Here is a 13,728-nt window from a genome sequence, read left to right as displayed (position 1 = left end):
AAAGGGGCGTGAATTCTTTGTACTGGCCTTCAGGGTGAGAGGGAAAGGGGGGAGGAAAAAAAAAACCTGCTCGGATGTGTTTAATGGCAGTTTGAAGCACGGGATCTCTAGGGGGGGAACCAGGAGGGGAAGCCTAGGGAGTTGGCAACTTTTAGTGAGGGAAAGAGTTTACTTTCCCTGTGTTAAGATCCAGGGGATCTGGGTCTTGGGGGTCCCCAGGGAAGGTTTTGGGGAGACCAGAGTTTATCAAACACTCAGAGTTTTGATTGGTGGCAGCATATCAGATCTAAGCTGGTAATTAAGCTTAGAGGAATTCATGCAGGTACCCAAATTTTGGACGCTAAGGTTCAGATTTGGGAATTATACCTTACGACAAACACATATTAAAACAAATCACTTTTGCCACAATTAAAAACTAGTCACAGAAGACAACAAATAAGTAATTATGTTCGGACAACTTTATCTGTAATAGGAAGCACTTGGAAACAACACAAAATTTATATATTTGTAATAAACTACACATGAATGTTATCCACATTACTAAAAAGACACAATTGTGCCAGTGCCATGTATCTCCCTCAGGCAAAACTCCCAATGGATTTCAAGTAAGGCATACAGGATTGGACTCCAAAAGATACAACCAAGTAGCCTGAAAGAGTAAACATATAAAACACAATTTTCAAACAAGTCTTATAGATAGATACTAAAAGCCATATATTAGGTATCCATCATTTCTACTTAAATAACTGAATCTTAACTATGTCAGTAGGAGCTGATGACGCTCAGCTCCTCTGGGGAAAAAAATCAAACCCTCTTATTTAGGGGCCAACATATCACTTTCAGTTCCTAACGAAAGGCTTCAATGTTTTCAGACACGGACCACAATCCATGCAACCAAATTAAAACAACTGCATTTTTCCCTCTGACCCAACAGCAGCTTTAACAGTTAACTTTTAAGAAAAGGGTCCATAGAAGTCTTTCCCTTGGCAAAAGCCTTCTTCCTCACATTAGTCCTCCCTGTGCCTTTCAATCTAAATTTTTAAAGCCCCTACCACAGTGAATTTTAGATTACAAATTATGATTAAAAATACCTCATCTGCATAAGTTTGGTCATTTAGTAATAGTTTCTCATAATTATCTAAAGGTCAGTTATCTAGAAGCTCACTCACCAACACTTTAGCATTATTTTGTTACTTCAGACTTCATGGAGTTGAGTTTTTCAAGGTGTTTTTTAAGTTCTTAGAAACGGTGTAGAACATACAAATATGGAGAGAGAACAGAGTCACATTTACAATAGCTGTTTCAGAAATGGCATTACATATCTGACTATGCCAGATAAGATTGTATTGAGTGACAATGATCTTTTTACCCTTATCATGCCCAGTACTTGCAACAGAGACTAGCACACATCATGGTGCTTCACAGGAAAGCTATTACTTTTTATGTTTAAACTTCTCTCCCCAATAACAAAAGTGAAAACAATAATAGAAATAAATAAGTGACTACACTTCCTGGTTTTCAGTAAATAAAGCACAAAACAGCTTGTAGCACCTGGATTGTGGGGTTCATTTCAACCTTAATCCACACCCTCTTCCAAAAAAATCAACTAAATACCAGCAGGGAAAGTAACTGCTCAAATTATTAGAATCAGTATTTTGTTCCAAACCAGCGGTTAACTTTTTCAGTGCTTAGATAAAGAACCAGATTGACAATATAGTATTCCTTGGATTCTTCTATCCAAACCAGCTCAACGTGGACTTTACCCTCTGAATCCATATAGTTTAAGTCATAGTTGTGGCCCATATAGTCATAAAGGCAGGATGCCTTAGAAGAAAGTTTCATGTAGACTGGGGCACTGAAACACCAGAAGGGTTTTTCTGTTTCATCCAAGAGGGTCACATCCATCATGTAACAGTTCTAAAAACATAAGCAAAAAAAAAAAAACATTATTTTTCTATGTGCAGCATATATCAATTACCACAGGGCTACATCTTACAGTCCTTGCACAGTTAGGTAGAACTACCACTCATGTTAGGGGGAATTCTCCCTGATTTAGGGCTGTACAGACTGCAAGATTTGGCACATAGGTAGATAGTCAAACTAAAATTCACAACACTTCAACGGCCACTGTAAAAGAACTGCAATCTATTTAACTGAAAAGGGTTCCAACTAATAGGATTATAGCCTACACATGCCATTGGTAGCCTCCTGCCAAGCACATGGTAAAACCAGCCATGTTTTAAACATTTTTTAAAAAATATTTAAAATTATATATATAAATAATTAGTGTGCTATTAGTTAAAATAGTAAGATGTCCTCCATTATGAGGAAATGTGGAGTTTAAACTTTGGCCCAGGACTTCCATGGACCAGGCAATATCCCGAAACAGGCACAAAGAGTTCCATGACTGTAGAAAAATACAGATGTGCACAAAACAGAGGTCAGCCTTTAAACTAAAAATACTGCTAGACATGCCCCTGCTTCTAGGAATGGGCAGAGGCTGTAGAGTTCTTTGATTCCCAGAGGAACAAATACAATATTTTAATCTTTCTTTTAAATTATATACTAAAATTAAATAAAATACTTTAAAATGATTCTTTAAAGCAATGTATGAAAATATTACACAAGACTATAAAATATGAAGATGTACATCAGTCAACGTATAGAATTCTTGGATGTTTTGATGCAAGTAGTATTTACAGGCTTGTACATTATCATTCTTCAGGTATACAAACACTGGACAGGCATACATACCAGGTGATGTGTCACTGCCAATCAGCAATGAGTTCAGAATTGTTAAAACTACTCCTGTACTCTGAATGAGGACATACATTTTTACTTTTAAGGGTAATATCATATTAATTATGTCATGTAGACAAACTATTTGATGTTTCTCAGCCAAACATACAAAGTAAAAAACAAAGCAATTAAAACAGGCAATTTTTCAAAATATAAGAGAAATATCTGGTTCACACTTGTTTATTCATAGGTTAATCAAGTCAGCGCAACGTTTCACATACAAGATGTCATGAGGGAAGTCTCAGCAAATTTTTCTCTCTCATGACCTTGATTTCTAACCCTTCTTAGTGACCAGATCCTTGTCTTTCATTATTGATTTTGTAGTTCAATTACAGTGATGTTACATTTAGATGCAAAGAGATTAATACTACCTTCAAATTAGTTCGGACTTAGGATGTACTATTTTACTGACATATCATGACACATTAGGCACTCCTTATCTCAAGATTATTTATTCTTTAAATCAAACATCTGTGTATAACATAATGCTGATGTCTTTTGAAATACATTAACTTTAGTATAGTCACTCAACCTGCAAATACGATATCCTGTATCATAAAACAATCCAGAAGTTAATGAAATGTTAATGTAGAGAAATAAAGCATTCAGAAGTCAGGAAATGCAGATCTGTGATGTAAACTCAAACTTAACTCTGTCCCTTATGCATATGCCTTAAAATATGGTCTCTCGTCATACATTATTTTAGCATATAACATATAGTACAGAGTACACTAGATTATAGATGTTATAATACAGTACATACAATCTTCAGAATTAGCTTTCTTTGTAGATCTTGATGAGACTTAAAATACAAGCCAAGTTGAAGAAAATCAGTTCCGTAAATTCAAGGGTCATAGATTTTAAGGGTGGTGTTATCTTCTTGTCTGATCTCTTGCATAACATAGGCCTGTTATGAAAGTTCAAATCTGAACAGCCTAGACTTTGATATCTGCCTGCCTGCCTCACCCTCCAAATATTAGGGGTTCCATAATTACTACTTGAAGAGCAGAGATATTTTTTTCTAAATGGATGTCTCAGTTGCAAATGGAGATTCTTTTTATGTTTCAGCAAAAATGGCTGGACTGCTTTTGCACTGTGTGCATAACATCTCATTATTTTCCAATCAAAATTTATGCACATTGACTCAATTGCTGGAGATAGAAATAAATTTAGCTTATATCTTAAATATCAATGAAATCATCAAAACATGTGAAGGCTGAAAGAAAATCACCCACAGCACCACTTTTTCCAGTAACATTGTACATATAAAAAACGTCAGTTGATATATTATTTGTAAAAAATAGATGTATGTGAAGATATAAAAATAAACCTTTTACATCATAGGCATAATGAGGCAGAGTTCAGATGGTTTTACCCTTAGTTCTCTATTTCTTCTGAGAGCTTGATTTCTCATTCTTTTTGCTGTTACATTAATAATTGTTTGCATGAAATATATTTTTAAAAAAAGAAAGAAAAATAGAGTGCCAGTTAGGTGTAAGTTCCATAATTTTATGGTCTTTAGCTTGACACTTCCTGAACGCAGTATGTTTTTAAACAAAACCTCCTAAAATCATCTTCCATCAAGACTTTTTTGCCCTGATTCAGTAAATCACGTAAGCTTGTGCTTACATCCCATTGACCTTAAGCACATGAATAATTTCATGAAGTTAATGGGACTTATACACATGCTTAGGAATTCTACATAAACAGGCTATAAACTCTAGGCTGACAAACTCAAGAGCCAACGCAAACTTTTAAAAAGCCTCAAAGAAGTTTAAAAGTAATCTACTGTGCAGAGCATTTCTGACTTAAAATGATCATAGCTCTCAAACTTGGCTATTTCTAGATTCAGCTATTTTCAGTTTTCTAACCACAACATTTCTGACTGATTGATACAAATGGGAAATGTGTATTTTTCATATATGTAAAACTAAAAAAAAAAAAAAAAACGCTCAGCTGATCTTGCAGATACTAGAAAAAAAAACTTCACCTCTCGGTAGGGTTGCCGGGCATCTGGTTTTCAACCAGAATATCCAGTCAAAAAGGGACCCTGGAGGCTCCGGACAGCACAGCTAACCAAGCTATTTAAAGTCCAGTTGGCAGAGCAGCAGGGCTAAGGCAGACTTTCTGCCTGCCTTGGCTCCGCACAGCTTCCAAAAGCGGGCGGAATGTCCCTCCGGCCCCTAGGTGGAAGAGAGGCCAGAGAAGCCCTCACCTCGAGCACTGGATCCGCAGCTCGCATTGGCTGGGAACCATGGCCAATGGGAGCTGCAGGGGCAGTGCCTGCGGGCACGGGGAGCGCGCAGAGCCCTCTGGCTTCTCCACCTCGGAACCAGACATGCCAGCCACTTCCAGGAGCAGCACGAAGCCAGGGCAGGCAGGGAGCTTGCCTTAGCCCTGCTGACTGGGAGCCACCGGAGGTAAGCACCGCCCGCCCAGAGCCTGCACCGCAACCCTCTGCCCCAGGTCAGAACCCCCTCCCTCACCCAAACTCCCCCTGAGAGCCCAAACCCCCTCCCGTACCCTTGCCCCAGCCCTGAGCCTCCTCCCACACGCAAAACCCCTCAGCTCCAGCCCAGAGTCCCCTCCTGCCCCCCAAACTCCTCATCCTTGGTCCCACCCCAGAGTCCACACCTTGAGCCAGATCCTGCACCCCCCAGCCCCTGCCCCAGCCCTAAGCCCGCTCCCACACTCCAAAACCCATCATCCCAAGCCCCACCTCAGAGTCTGCACCCCCAGCCAGAGCACTCACCCCCTCATACCGAAACCCCTGCCCCATCCTGGAGCCCCCTCCCAAACCCTGAACCCCTCATTTCTGGCCCCACCCCAGAGCCCACCTTCCAACCCCGTGCCTCAGCCCAGTGAAAGTGAGTGAGGGTGGGGAAGAGAGAGTGACAGAGGGAGGGTCACTGGAGTGAGTGGTGGTGGTAGGAGGAGGGCCTCAGAGAAGGGGCATGGCCTTGGGTATGGGACAGGGAAGGGGGCGGGACAAGAGTGTTTGGATTTGTGCAATTAGAAAGTTGGCAACCCTACGTCTGGGCAAAGACCAAGCATAAGAAATTTCAGTCAGAAAGGAATTTGAGAATGTTATAAACAATTGAAGAGCGAGGACTCAATGGAAGTTATAATTCAATCTTAACTGTAGCGAGTACTGCCAACAGCAGCTGTAGTAAATCACTAAACATTAAGCTGAATTTTACACTCACTGTTGCCCAGGACAACTGATGAACACTGTAAAGCACAATGCAGTTACTTTAAAATATAGGAAACAAATATTAACTCACTCATCATAGGTATTTCTTTCTGCTCAGCCTGCCTAACTGCAAAATAGCAACTATTAATTGTATTTGTTTATGTCAAAATAATATTATAAAAACGTCAAATTCAAACAAAAACTCTTTAGTATATATTCATTTTTAGGACTGTTTGAAAGACTGGTGCACAGATTACTTCAAATGTGTACTCATTTAAAGGTTTCCAATCTACATTAGTTAAGTATGTTAAAAATGTATTTTTAAACACTGTTGCAGTACTGTGGTATATTTCTTCATTCTTCTTACTAAAAATATGCATGTTTGTAGTTTTTGGACACCCTCTTTTAAGAATTTAGTACAACTGAGTCCTAGACAGGCATTTCTCAAGAACAGCATTAGCTTCACAACCTCCATAACATCTGGATTTTATGAGATTTTTACAAGTTCAACTACCCAAAATAACTTTGTAACATATGTAGCATGCATGTCACTTTTTATTTTGAAATAAGTATTTCCAGGAACAAAACATTAGTGATTTACCTGTACATTGCCTTCAAACACATCAGTTCTCCAGAAGAAGCCAACTTTCCCAGCAAGAGGCAAATGTTGTGAATTATTTTTTAAACTTATAACTGTAAGCCTCAAGTATCCATTTCGAATGTAATCTGAAAAGATTAACAATACATGCATAGTTACAGCACAACATATCAAACTAGGTCAGCCACTCAGGGAACGTTCTTACCTCTACAGTTCCTTTTTCTAAACCCTCTATTCATCTCCTGCACTTTAATAGGATACTTTCCTCAAGAGCCAATAATTCTTCATGCCCAACCAGCTGAAAAATTCAAGCCAGCATGTCTCAAAGATGCAAAGGATTAGTTTATTTTCTGAGGCGACAAAAGATGGGGTGGAGTTGGGATTTTCATTTTATTCAAATACAGAAATCTGAGGCCAACCAAGTAGAGTTAAAAAGAATGCAAATAAAGAGTTCCAAATTAAATGTTTCAATCCCTTCGAATACAACAAAAACATCAAGTTTAACATCAGAGAAGGAGAAGACAAGTGGTGCTTCATTATCACTCTTTTGTCCACTTTGTCTGATGCATGTTATCATGCTGAACCAATATCGATTCCAGGGTGCATTTATTTATATCAGCAAGTGGAAAACCTTGATTTAAATAAATGATTTATGCTTCTTCCTTGTCCTGTTTTTTCCCCAAAGAAAGATTCATTTCCATTGGTTAGTACAACCATTAAAACATATTGTTTTGATTATTTACAATTAAATATAGCCTTTACATTGGATCTGGTACATCTTTTTGCTAAGAGAGAAAGAAGTCCTGTGTTCTTCCCCCAAATGGGAAGAGTTTCCTTTCTAAAGGACATGGAATATTCAGTGCCGAATTCTGAGGCCTGATTATACTATGGTGTTTATCTTAGTAATCCATAGATATCTTACAAGGACAAACTATCACTTCATGAGATAAGTGAACTTCTTCATAGGACACACACCATAAAACTAGGTCTCCTTGAAGAAGAGATACTGAGGCTGATAAATCACCATGAGCAAGAAGGAAGGAGGGAGTGTCATTGGAGTTCTTTACTATACTGATGAAGGAAAAGGAAACATCGGGTCTAGCCCTCCATAGATGATCTCAATTACTTATGAATACAGGGTTGGAGTCACTCGTGCTGGCACAAAAGGTGGTGTAAATTATCCTCCTGGCATGAGTATGGCTCAACTACACCAGGAGAATAGTCAGTACTATAAACACCTCTCTCTCTCTGAAGGTTGTTACTAGTTAATGGAAAGTTGGAACATGTTTATATTCCCCCAGTGTCTCCACAGAACACCACCTTTCACAAACACAGCAGGGAAGTGCTGAGGCAGTGCAGCCATCCTAGCCATATCATCTCTATAACCTAGCTGAACACTTTTTGGGGCTCCAATACCTACCTGCAAAATCCACACCCACACTTCTATATCCCCCCCTCCCCCCCAACACACACACACACAAAACAGAGGCAAGGGTGGTCAAATGTTTTCTGGGCTGCAACCTCCCTGGTGGACTCTTCACCTGGCACCTAAAGTTAAGCCAACAGAAGCCCAGGAAACCAATGCCTGAATCTAACTCACAGTATTTCCACCAATAGTTTAGCAAACTGTGGAATTATATATACAGTATGTTACCCAGAAGTGCAAGGAAAATCTAACTATGGTTTGGGTGTAGTAGCGAAATTCATCCACAAAACAATGAAATGGCTAGCACATCTGTGTACCACTACTCTTTATTGGACAAAAAAAGAACTGCTTGACTGTGGCATAGGCCCTATGCTGAGGGTAACAGAGATTTTGCATGAGCTCAGGTGGTAAGGGTCTGCTTTAGGTTTAGGAGCAAAATTATTAGGGGTGCTGAGGGTACTGCCGCACCCCCCTGGCTTGAAGTAGTTTCCATTATATACAGGGTTTACAATTTGGTTCAATGGCTCTCAGCACTCCCACTATAAAAACTGTTCCAGCATTCCTGACTTCTATCCTCAATGTCACAGTGCAGTTCCTAATGGCTGTGGAACACAGTATAGTGACAATTAAAGAATTCACAGAGGGAAAAGGATTTGTTATAGTACCCAGGAGCTGGGAGTCCTGATGCACAGATGAAGAACATGGACCACACAATCCTCACTCTGAAAGCTAGACCCATGCTGGAGAGGACTCTGAAGGATACCATCCTCAGCTAGTATGCGGAAAACCTGAAGCGGAAGCCAGACCAGGGCAAGACATTTGAGATGACCTGCAAGCGGGACACCAGCAACCACTTCCTCCTCAGGGGCAGCATCACCCGATTTGCTGAATGGAGGTTCATCCACAGGGGCCAGATCAACTGCGTTCTACTGAATGGAGCTGTCTGCCACAGGAATCAGGACAGGCAATGTAGGATGTGTGGCTATGCCAACAAGACACTACCCCACATCCTGTGTAGCTGCAAGCCTCATTCCAGAGTCTGGCAGCTGCAACACAATGCCATCCAAGATCGCCTGGCCAAAGCCATCCTAACACCCATAGGGAAGGTTGCCGTGAACTCCACAATCCCCAGAACCGACAGCCAACTATGACCGGATATCATCATCACCAACAAGGACTGGAATATCATCATCATGATGGACGTCACAGTGCCCTTCGAGAACAGGACCCCGGCCTTCCATGATGCCCAAGTTCAAAAGGTGGAGAAATACATCCCTCTGGCTGAAATCTTGAGAGCTAGGGTTTCCAGGTTCAGATCATCAGAGCCCTGGGCGCATGGGACCCCAGTAACGAGTGAGTGTTGCAGGAATGTGGAATCATTCAGTGTTACACTCAGCTGATATGGCAACTCTTGGTGTCGGATGCCATCAGGTGGTCGAGGGACATCTACATAGAACACATCACTGGACATCAGCAATACCAGGAGGGATGAGCTGGAGTGCCAATGACAAGTGCAGTCAGGAAAGTAATTTAAATACTTTCTCCATGGATTGTATTTTGTAAATGGACAACCTATCCTAAATGCTCAATTACTGAGGGACAGTCTTCACTCATTGATATATTTTGCTTTGCACAACTTTTCATGAGTGATATACCTGAATACTTAGATGCTAATATCTAAGCTGTATTCTTAAATTTATTCACCTAAATTTGGGTTATTGTTGATTATGTACTATGTGTATCATATGACTCCTAAAAACAAACTTTGTATTTGTGGATAATCTATGCACTATACCCAGAGGTACAGACACTTTTCTCAACCTATGTATTATATAATTTTTTAACATTAGCATTAATAAAATTGTTAAATTTTTTTTTAAACAGTGCTGTTCTCTCCTTCCACTCATATCCCTACGAAGTTGAAAGCAAACTGATTTAATGTACTACATGACTGTCTGGCAAGCTATCAAAATTCACATTTGTATTGGCTCACATCTAAAACTTTATGCCAACAAAATCCTCAGTGAGAAGCATATGGTATGCAGAAATAAAGCACTGAGAGACAGAGGGGAAGTTCTCTCCCCCCATTTACAAAGGCTTGTAAAATGCTTTGCGAGCCTTAATTGAAAACAGTTTAAATTAAAGAGACAAAGTATTATTACATACAATTTTTAACAAACTATACTCTGGTTCTACTATAAAACAAAATAAAATGCTAATTCCTTAAGTAAAATGGCCAAAATTTTTAAACTTTGATGCTTAAAGCTACGTGCAATAATACAAAATTAAACTGCTTACCTTTAGGCACCATTTGAAAATTTTGATCTATAATGTAACATTGCATGGAATCTGGGGGACACTTGAGAATATTATTAATATGAATATTGTAAAACTGTAATGAGTTATGCCAGATATGCCACGTGAGGTATCTGCAAAAAATGTTATAATTTGCAGATATGATAATCTCCTTTATGTGTTTGTATCCCTTTTGTATTATGGGTTATAGATATGTATGTATATCTGTATTTCAAACTTGTGTTATGCTTCTTGGTGACGGTTTGGCATCAGCACTGCCTAGCCTGCTTGATGGCTCATTAAGGAACATTAGCTATACAAATGACTCATTGAGAGAAGGCAGATACACCTTATGACTCAACAAGGTATGCAGGGACATGCCTATGGACAGAACTCTAAGGATTTCAAGCCATGTGAGGGCCGCTTGTGTTTGAAACAAAAGGAAGCACAGGCCGCATGCCAAAAGACTACAAAAGGCAGCTGCATCTTCTCCATTTTATCTTCATTCCTGCTTTTTACCTCTAGAGGAACCTTTGCTACAAACTGGATCTCTGAACAAAGGACTGAATGACTCATCCAAGCTGTGGATGTATTCCAGAGAGACTTTCAAGCCAGCAAACTCACCAATACTCTAGGAACCTGAAGTCTTTGTATGTATGTGATGTTTTACCATTTAACATCTCTCTTCTTGTTCTTTTTTCTTTATAATAAACTTTTAGTGTTAGGCGCTAAAGGATTGGCTGGCAGCATGGTATTTTGGGTAAGGTCCAAACCTATACTGACCTGGTGATGTGGCTGACCCTTTGGGGTCAGAAGAACATTTGGTATATATGAGCAGTTTTTTAAACAACTTCTCACTATATTGGACCTAAGTGCTGATTGGGAGCCAGAGAACTGGAATGCAATAAGGAGGGATATGTGATTTCTTTTTTTTGCTTCTTGATAAGCAGTGTGGGGATAAGAAGCACAGTTTGCCACTAGTTGGGGAGTTTAACTTCAGTGTTACCCACTAGTCCTGGGAGTATCTGCTCTCCCTTTTGCAGCCTGCCCTGACATTTCTATGATGTGTTATACTATGAAAAAGTTTTCATTTATGGTTAACAATTTTGCTGCTTTTTAAAAACATCATACATTAAGCCAGGGTGAAGGTAACTTATTTTACTTCATTTCTCTAGATCTGAAAGACTAATGAATATTTGAAGAGGTCAAATTCCAAACCTAGGTAATATAAATCCAATACAGCAGAATTTAGATCAGGATAAATACCTACTGTTAGCACAGAGAGAACATTAAGGGTTTCCATTTGGAGCTAAGCTTTTGCAAATGGGATTTTAAAAGACAAAATTGGTTAATAAGCATTTTCCTCAAAGGAATGATATTCACTTATCCACAAGTCAGACTCTATAATGGAATGACTATTTCTACTCTCATAACCCACTCAGAATCAATCACATTTTAATGGAAATAAAATAAAGCAACTGATGGAACCATGCCATCAATAAAGAACGAACATTCAGGACACCACAGTTATTACAGGATATTAATAAAAGGAATCCCCACATCCTTGATGGACCACTTGGGGAAGCTATTTTGCACGTAATACATTTCCTCTTAGAACTATTTCTGTACTCTCTAAGATAGAACTGATAAAAGGAGATCTCATGCTTTAAATACTCCTTAAGTGTGCATGCACACATGAGAAAAATTAAACTTTACACTATCCTGGAGGCTATAAATGCATCTTTGCACTAGAATACTGCATAAGGAGTACTTTACCCATCACCTGGAACAGTGAGGTTCAGCCAACAATTGAAGAAAAAATTAAACCAAATACCTTATCATGGTGTTCGGTTACTGCATGTCTTTTTACATATCAAAGTTTTACCCTCGCCTCCTGGAGGAGGTTCTGGCTACAGACACTGCACTTAAATTCCAAGGACTCGGCAGCTCTCTTTTAAATTTACAGGACTTTGTAGAGCTCTGAACATTTCTCTGACCTTTTCACTAATACCAGCTGAATCATTTGATGCAAATAAAAGCCACTGAGAATTTATGCTTTTAAAAATGAACTCATCATTCATGAATAAATCAATTCATTAATCATCCAAACCTACCTTGTAGACTTCTTCCTTCATTATGGAGACCCCAAGACACACAAACAGATTTATAGAACTATTAGCATTTTAGATGTGTATAGCTAGGCTAGAAAATCCCTGTACTGATGCTGCTGTCATTGTCCAAATTGAGACATATTCCCATTCCGAATACATCAAAATTCTGTCTCTCCCCTCAAAATGGATTCCAAATTTAAACAATTACACAACTTCCTCCCTACCCTTTTCAGGGCTACTTCCCCATCTCCTCCCAGGTGTGCAGAAAACCCTTGGGCCACCCAGCTTATTGCATCCTCATCCCTCCTGTAGTTCACAGAATTCATGATCTGCTCCTCATTCCCCTCTGATGAGGAATACAGCAGCTCCCCCCTCACTTTGTTGCCCAACTCACCTCCACTCCTCAAAAGAATCAATGGTACTTCTGCTGCTGTGTCCAGTACCTCCCTCCTCCTCCCAACAGAAGGAAATAATGGCTACTCAACCCCACCCACACCTGTGCAAGCAATATTTCCATTTGCTCTAGGTGAAGAATGAGTAGGGTTTTTCAAGCCTCAATATATGGGCAGACTGGAAAAATTCCTACTACCCAGAAGCTCAGAACAAGCAGAAGTACTATGTAGACAAGTGTAAGGCTTTTTTTGCCTTCCAAATAAGGAAAACAGGAGGTGCAGCAGCCATAGCAGCTGACTGAAGGACATCTGCATAACATCTGGGCAAGGCAGTTGAGGGGTTGAAAGGGAGTGAAGCAAAGAGCACTGGTAGGAAGCAGAAGGAGGAGGGGCAATAGAGCTGAACTGCCAATCAAAGGGATGGATATGGTTGATGTCACCCATACAAGTACCTCTTTAGGAGAAAGGGAGTTCGGTTCCAAGTGCACAGCTCAGCATATCTGAAGTTGAAACTCTGAATGTGACCTCTACTAGTGCAATGACTGGGGAAGCAAGAGACTGGGCTGGGGCTTTTCAAAGGGAACTGTTTTGCTATATATATAAATGATGCATTAATTAGTAAACCAAGCCAAAGTAGCCTTTGTTGTAAAATCAAACCATCATTTGATTACTTGCTGCTGCAAAACACAACTAGATGTGATTTTAGCACAGAGCTGCTCTCTTTAATGCTTTATTTCATCTTTGCAAGATTAGCTATTGCTGCCTTGCAAAGCTAATCTTGCAAACCAATCCTCAAATGTGTTTCAAATAGCTGGTGTAAAAATTATTTACAACAAACTTGGTTAATTTAAAAATATATACCTGAAAAAAGAGTCTAGAACATATGGAACCACCCTGTTAGGATTCTTGCGTTA

General features: G+C 39.6%; 1 protein-coding gene across 1 annotated transcript in view; it reads right to left on the bottom strand.

The window, feature by feature from the left end:
• Positions 1 to 380: 380 nt before the first annotated feature.
• FBXO15 (F-box protein 15) overlaps positions 381 to 13,728 on the bottom strand; it is a 61,558-nt gene continuing 48,210 nt past the window's right edge. The window contains exons 9-10 of the mRNA XM_032771690.2: positions 6,594 to 6,718; positions 381 to 1,917 (exon numbers count right to left, since the gene is read on the bottom strand). Of these exons, the coding sequence (XP_032627581.1) occupies positions 1,648 to 1,917; positions 6,594 to 6,718 (395 nt within the window). The 3' untranslated portion in view covers positions 381 to 1,647. The remainder of the gene's footprint in view (positions 1,918 to 6,593; positions 6,719 to 13,728) is intronic.

This window comes from Chelonoidis abingdonii, chromosome 2 (assembly GCF_003597395.2).
Source record: "Chelonoidis abingdonii isolate Lonesome George chromosome 2, CheloAbing_2.0, whole genome shotgun sequence".
NCBI lineage: Eukaryota > Metazoa > Chordata > Testudines > Testudinidae > Chelonoidis > Chelonoidis abingdonii.
This window is presented reverse-complemented; position numbering and strand designations above follow the sequence as displayed.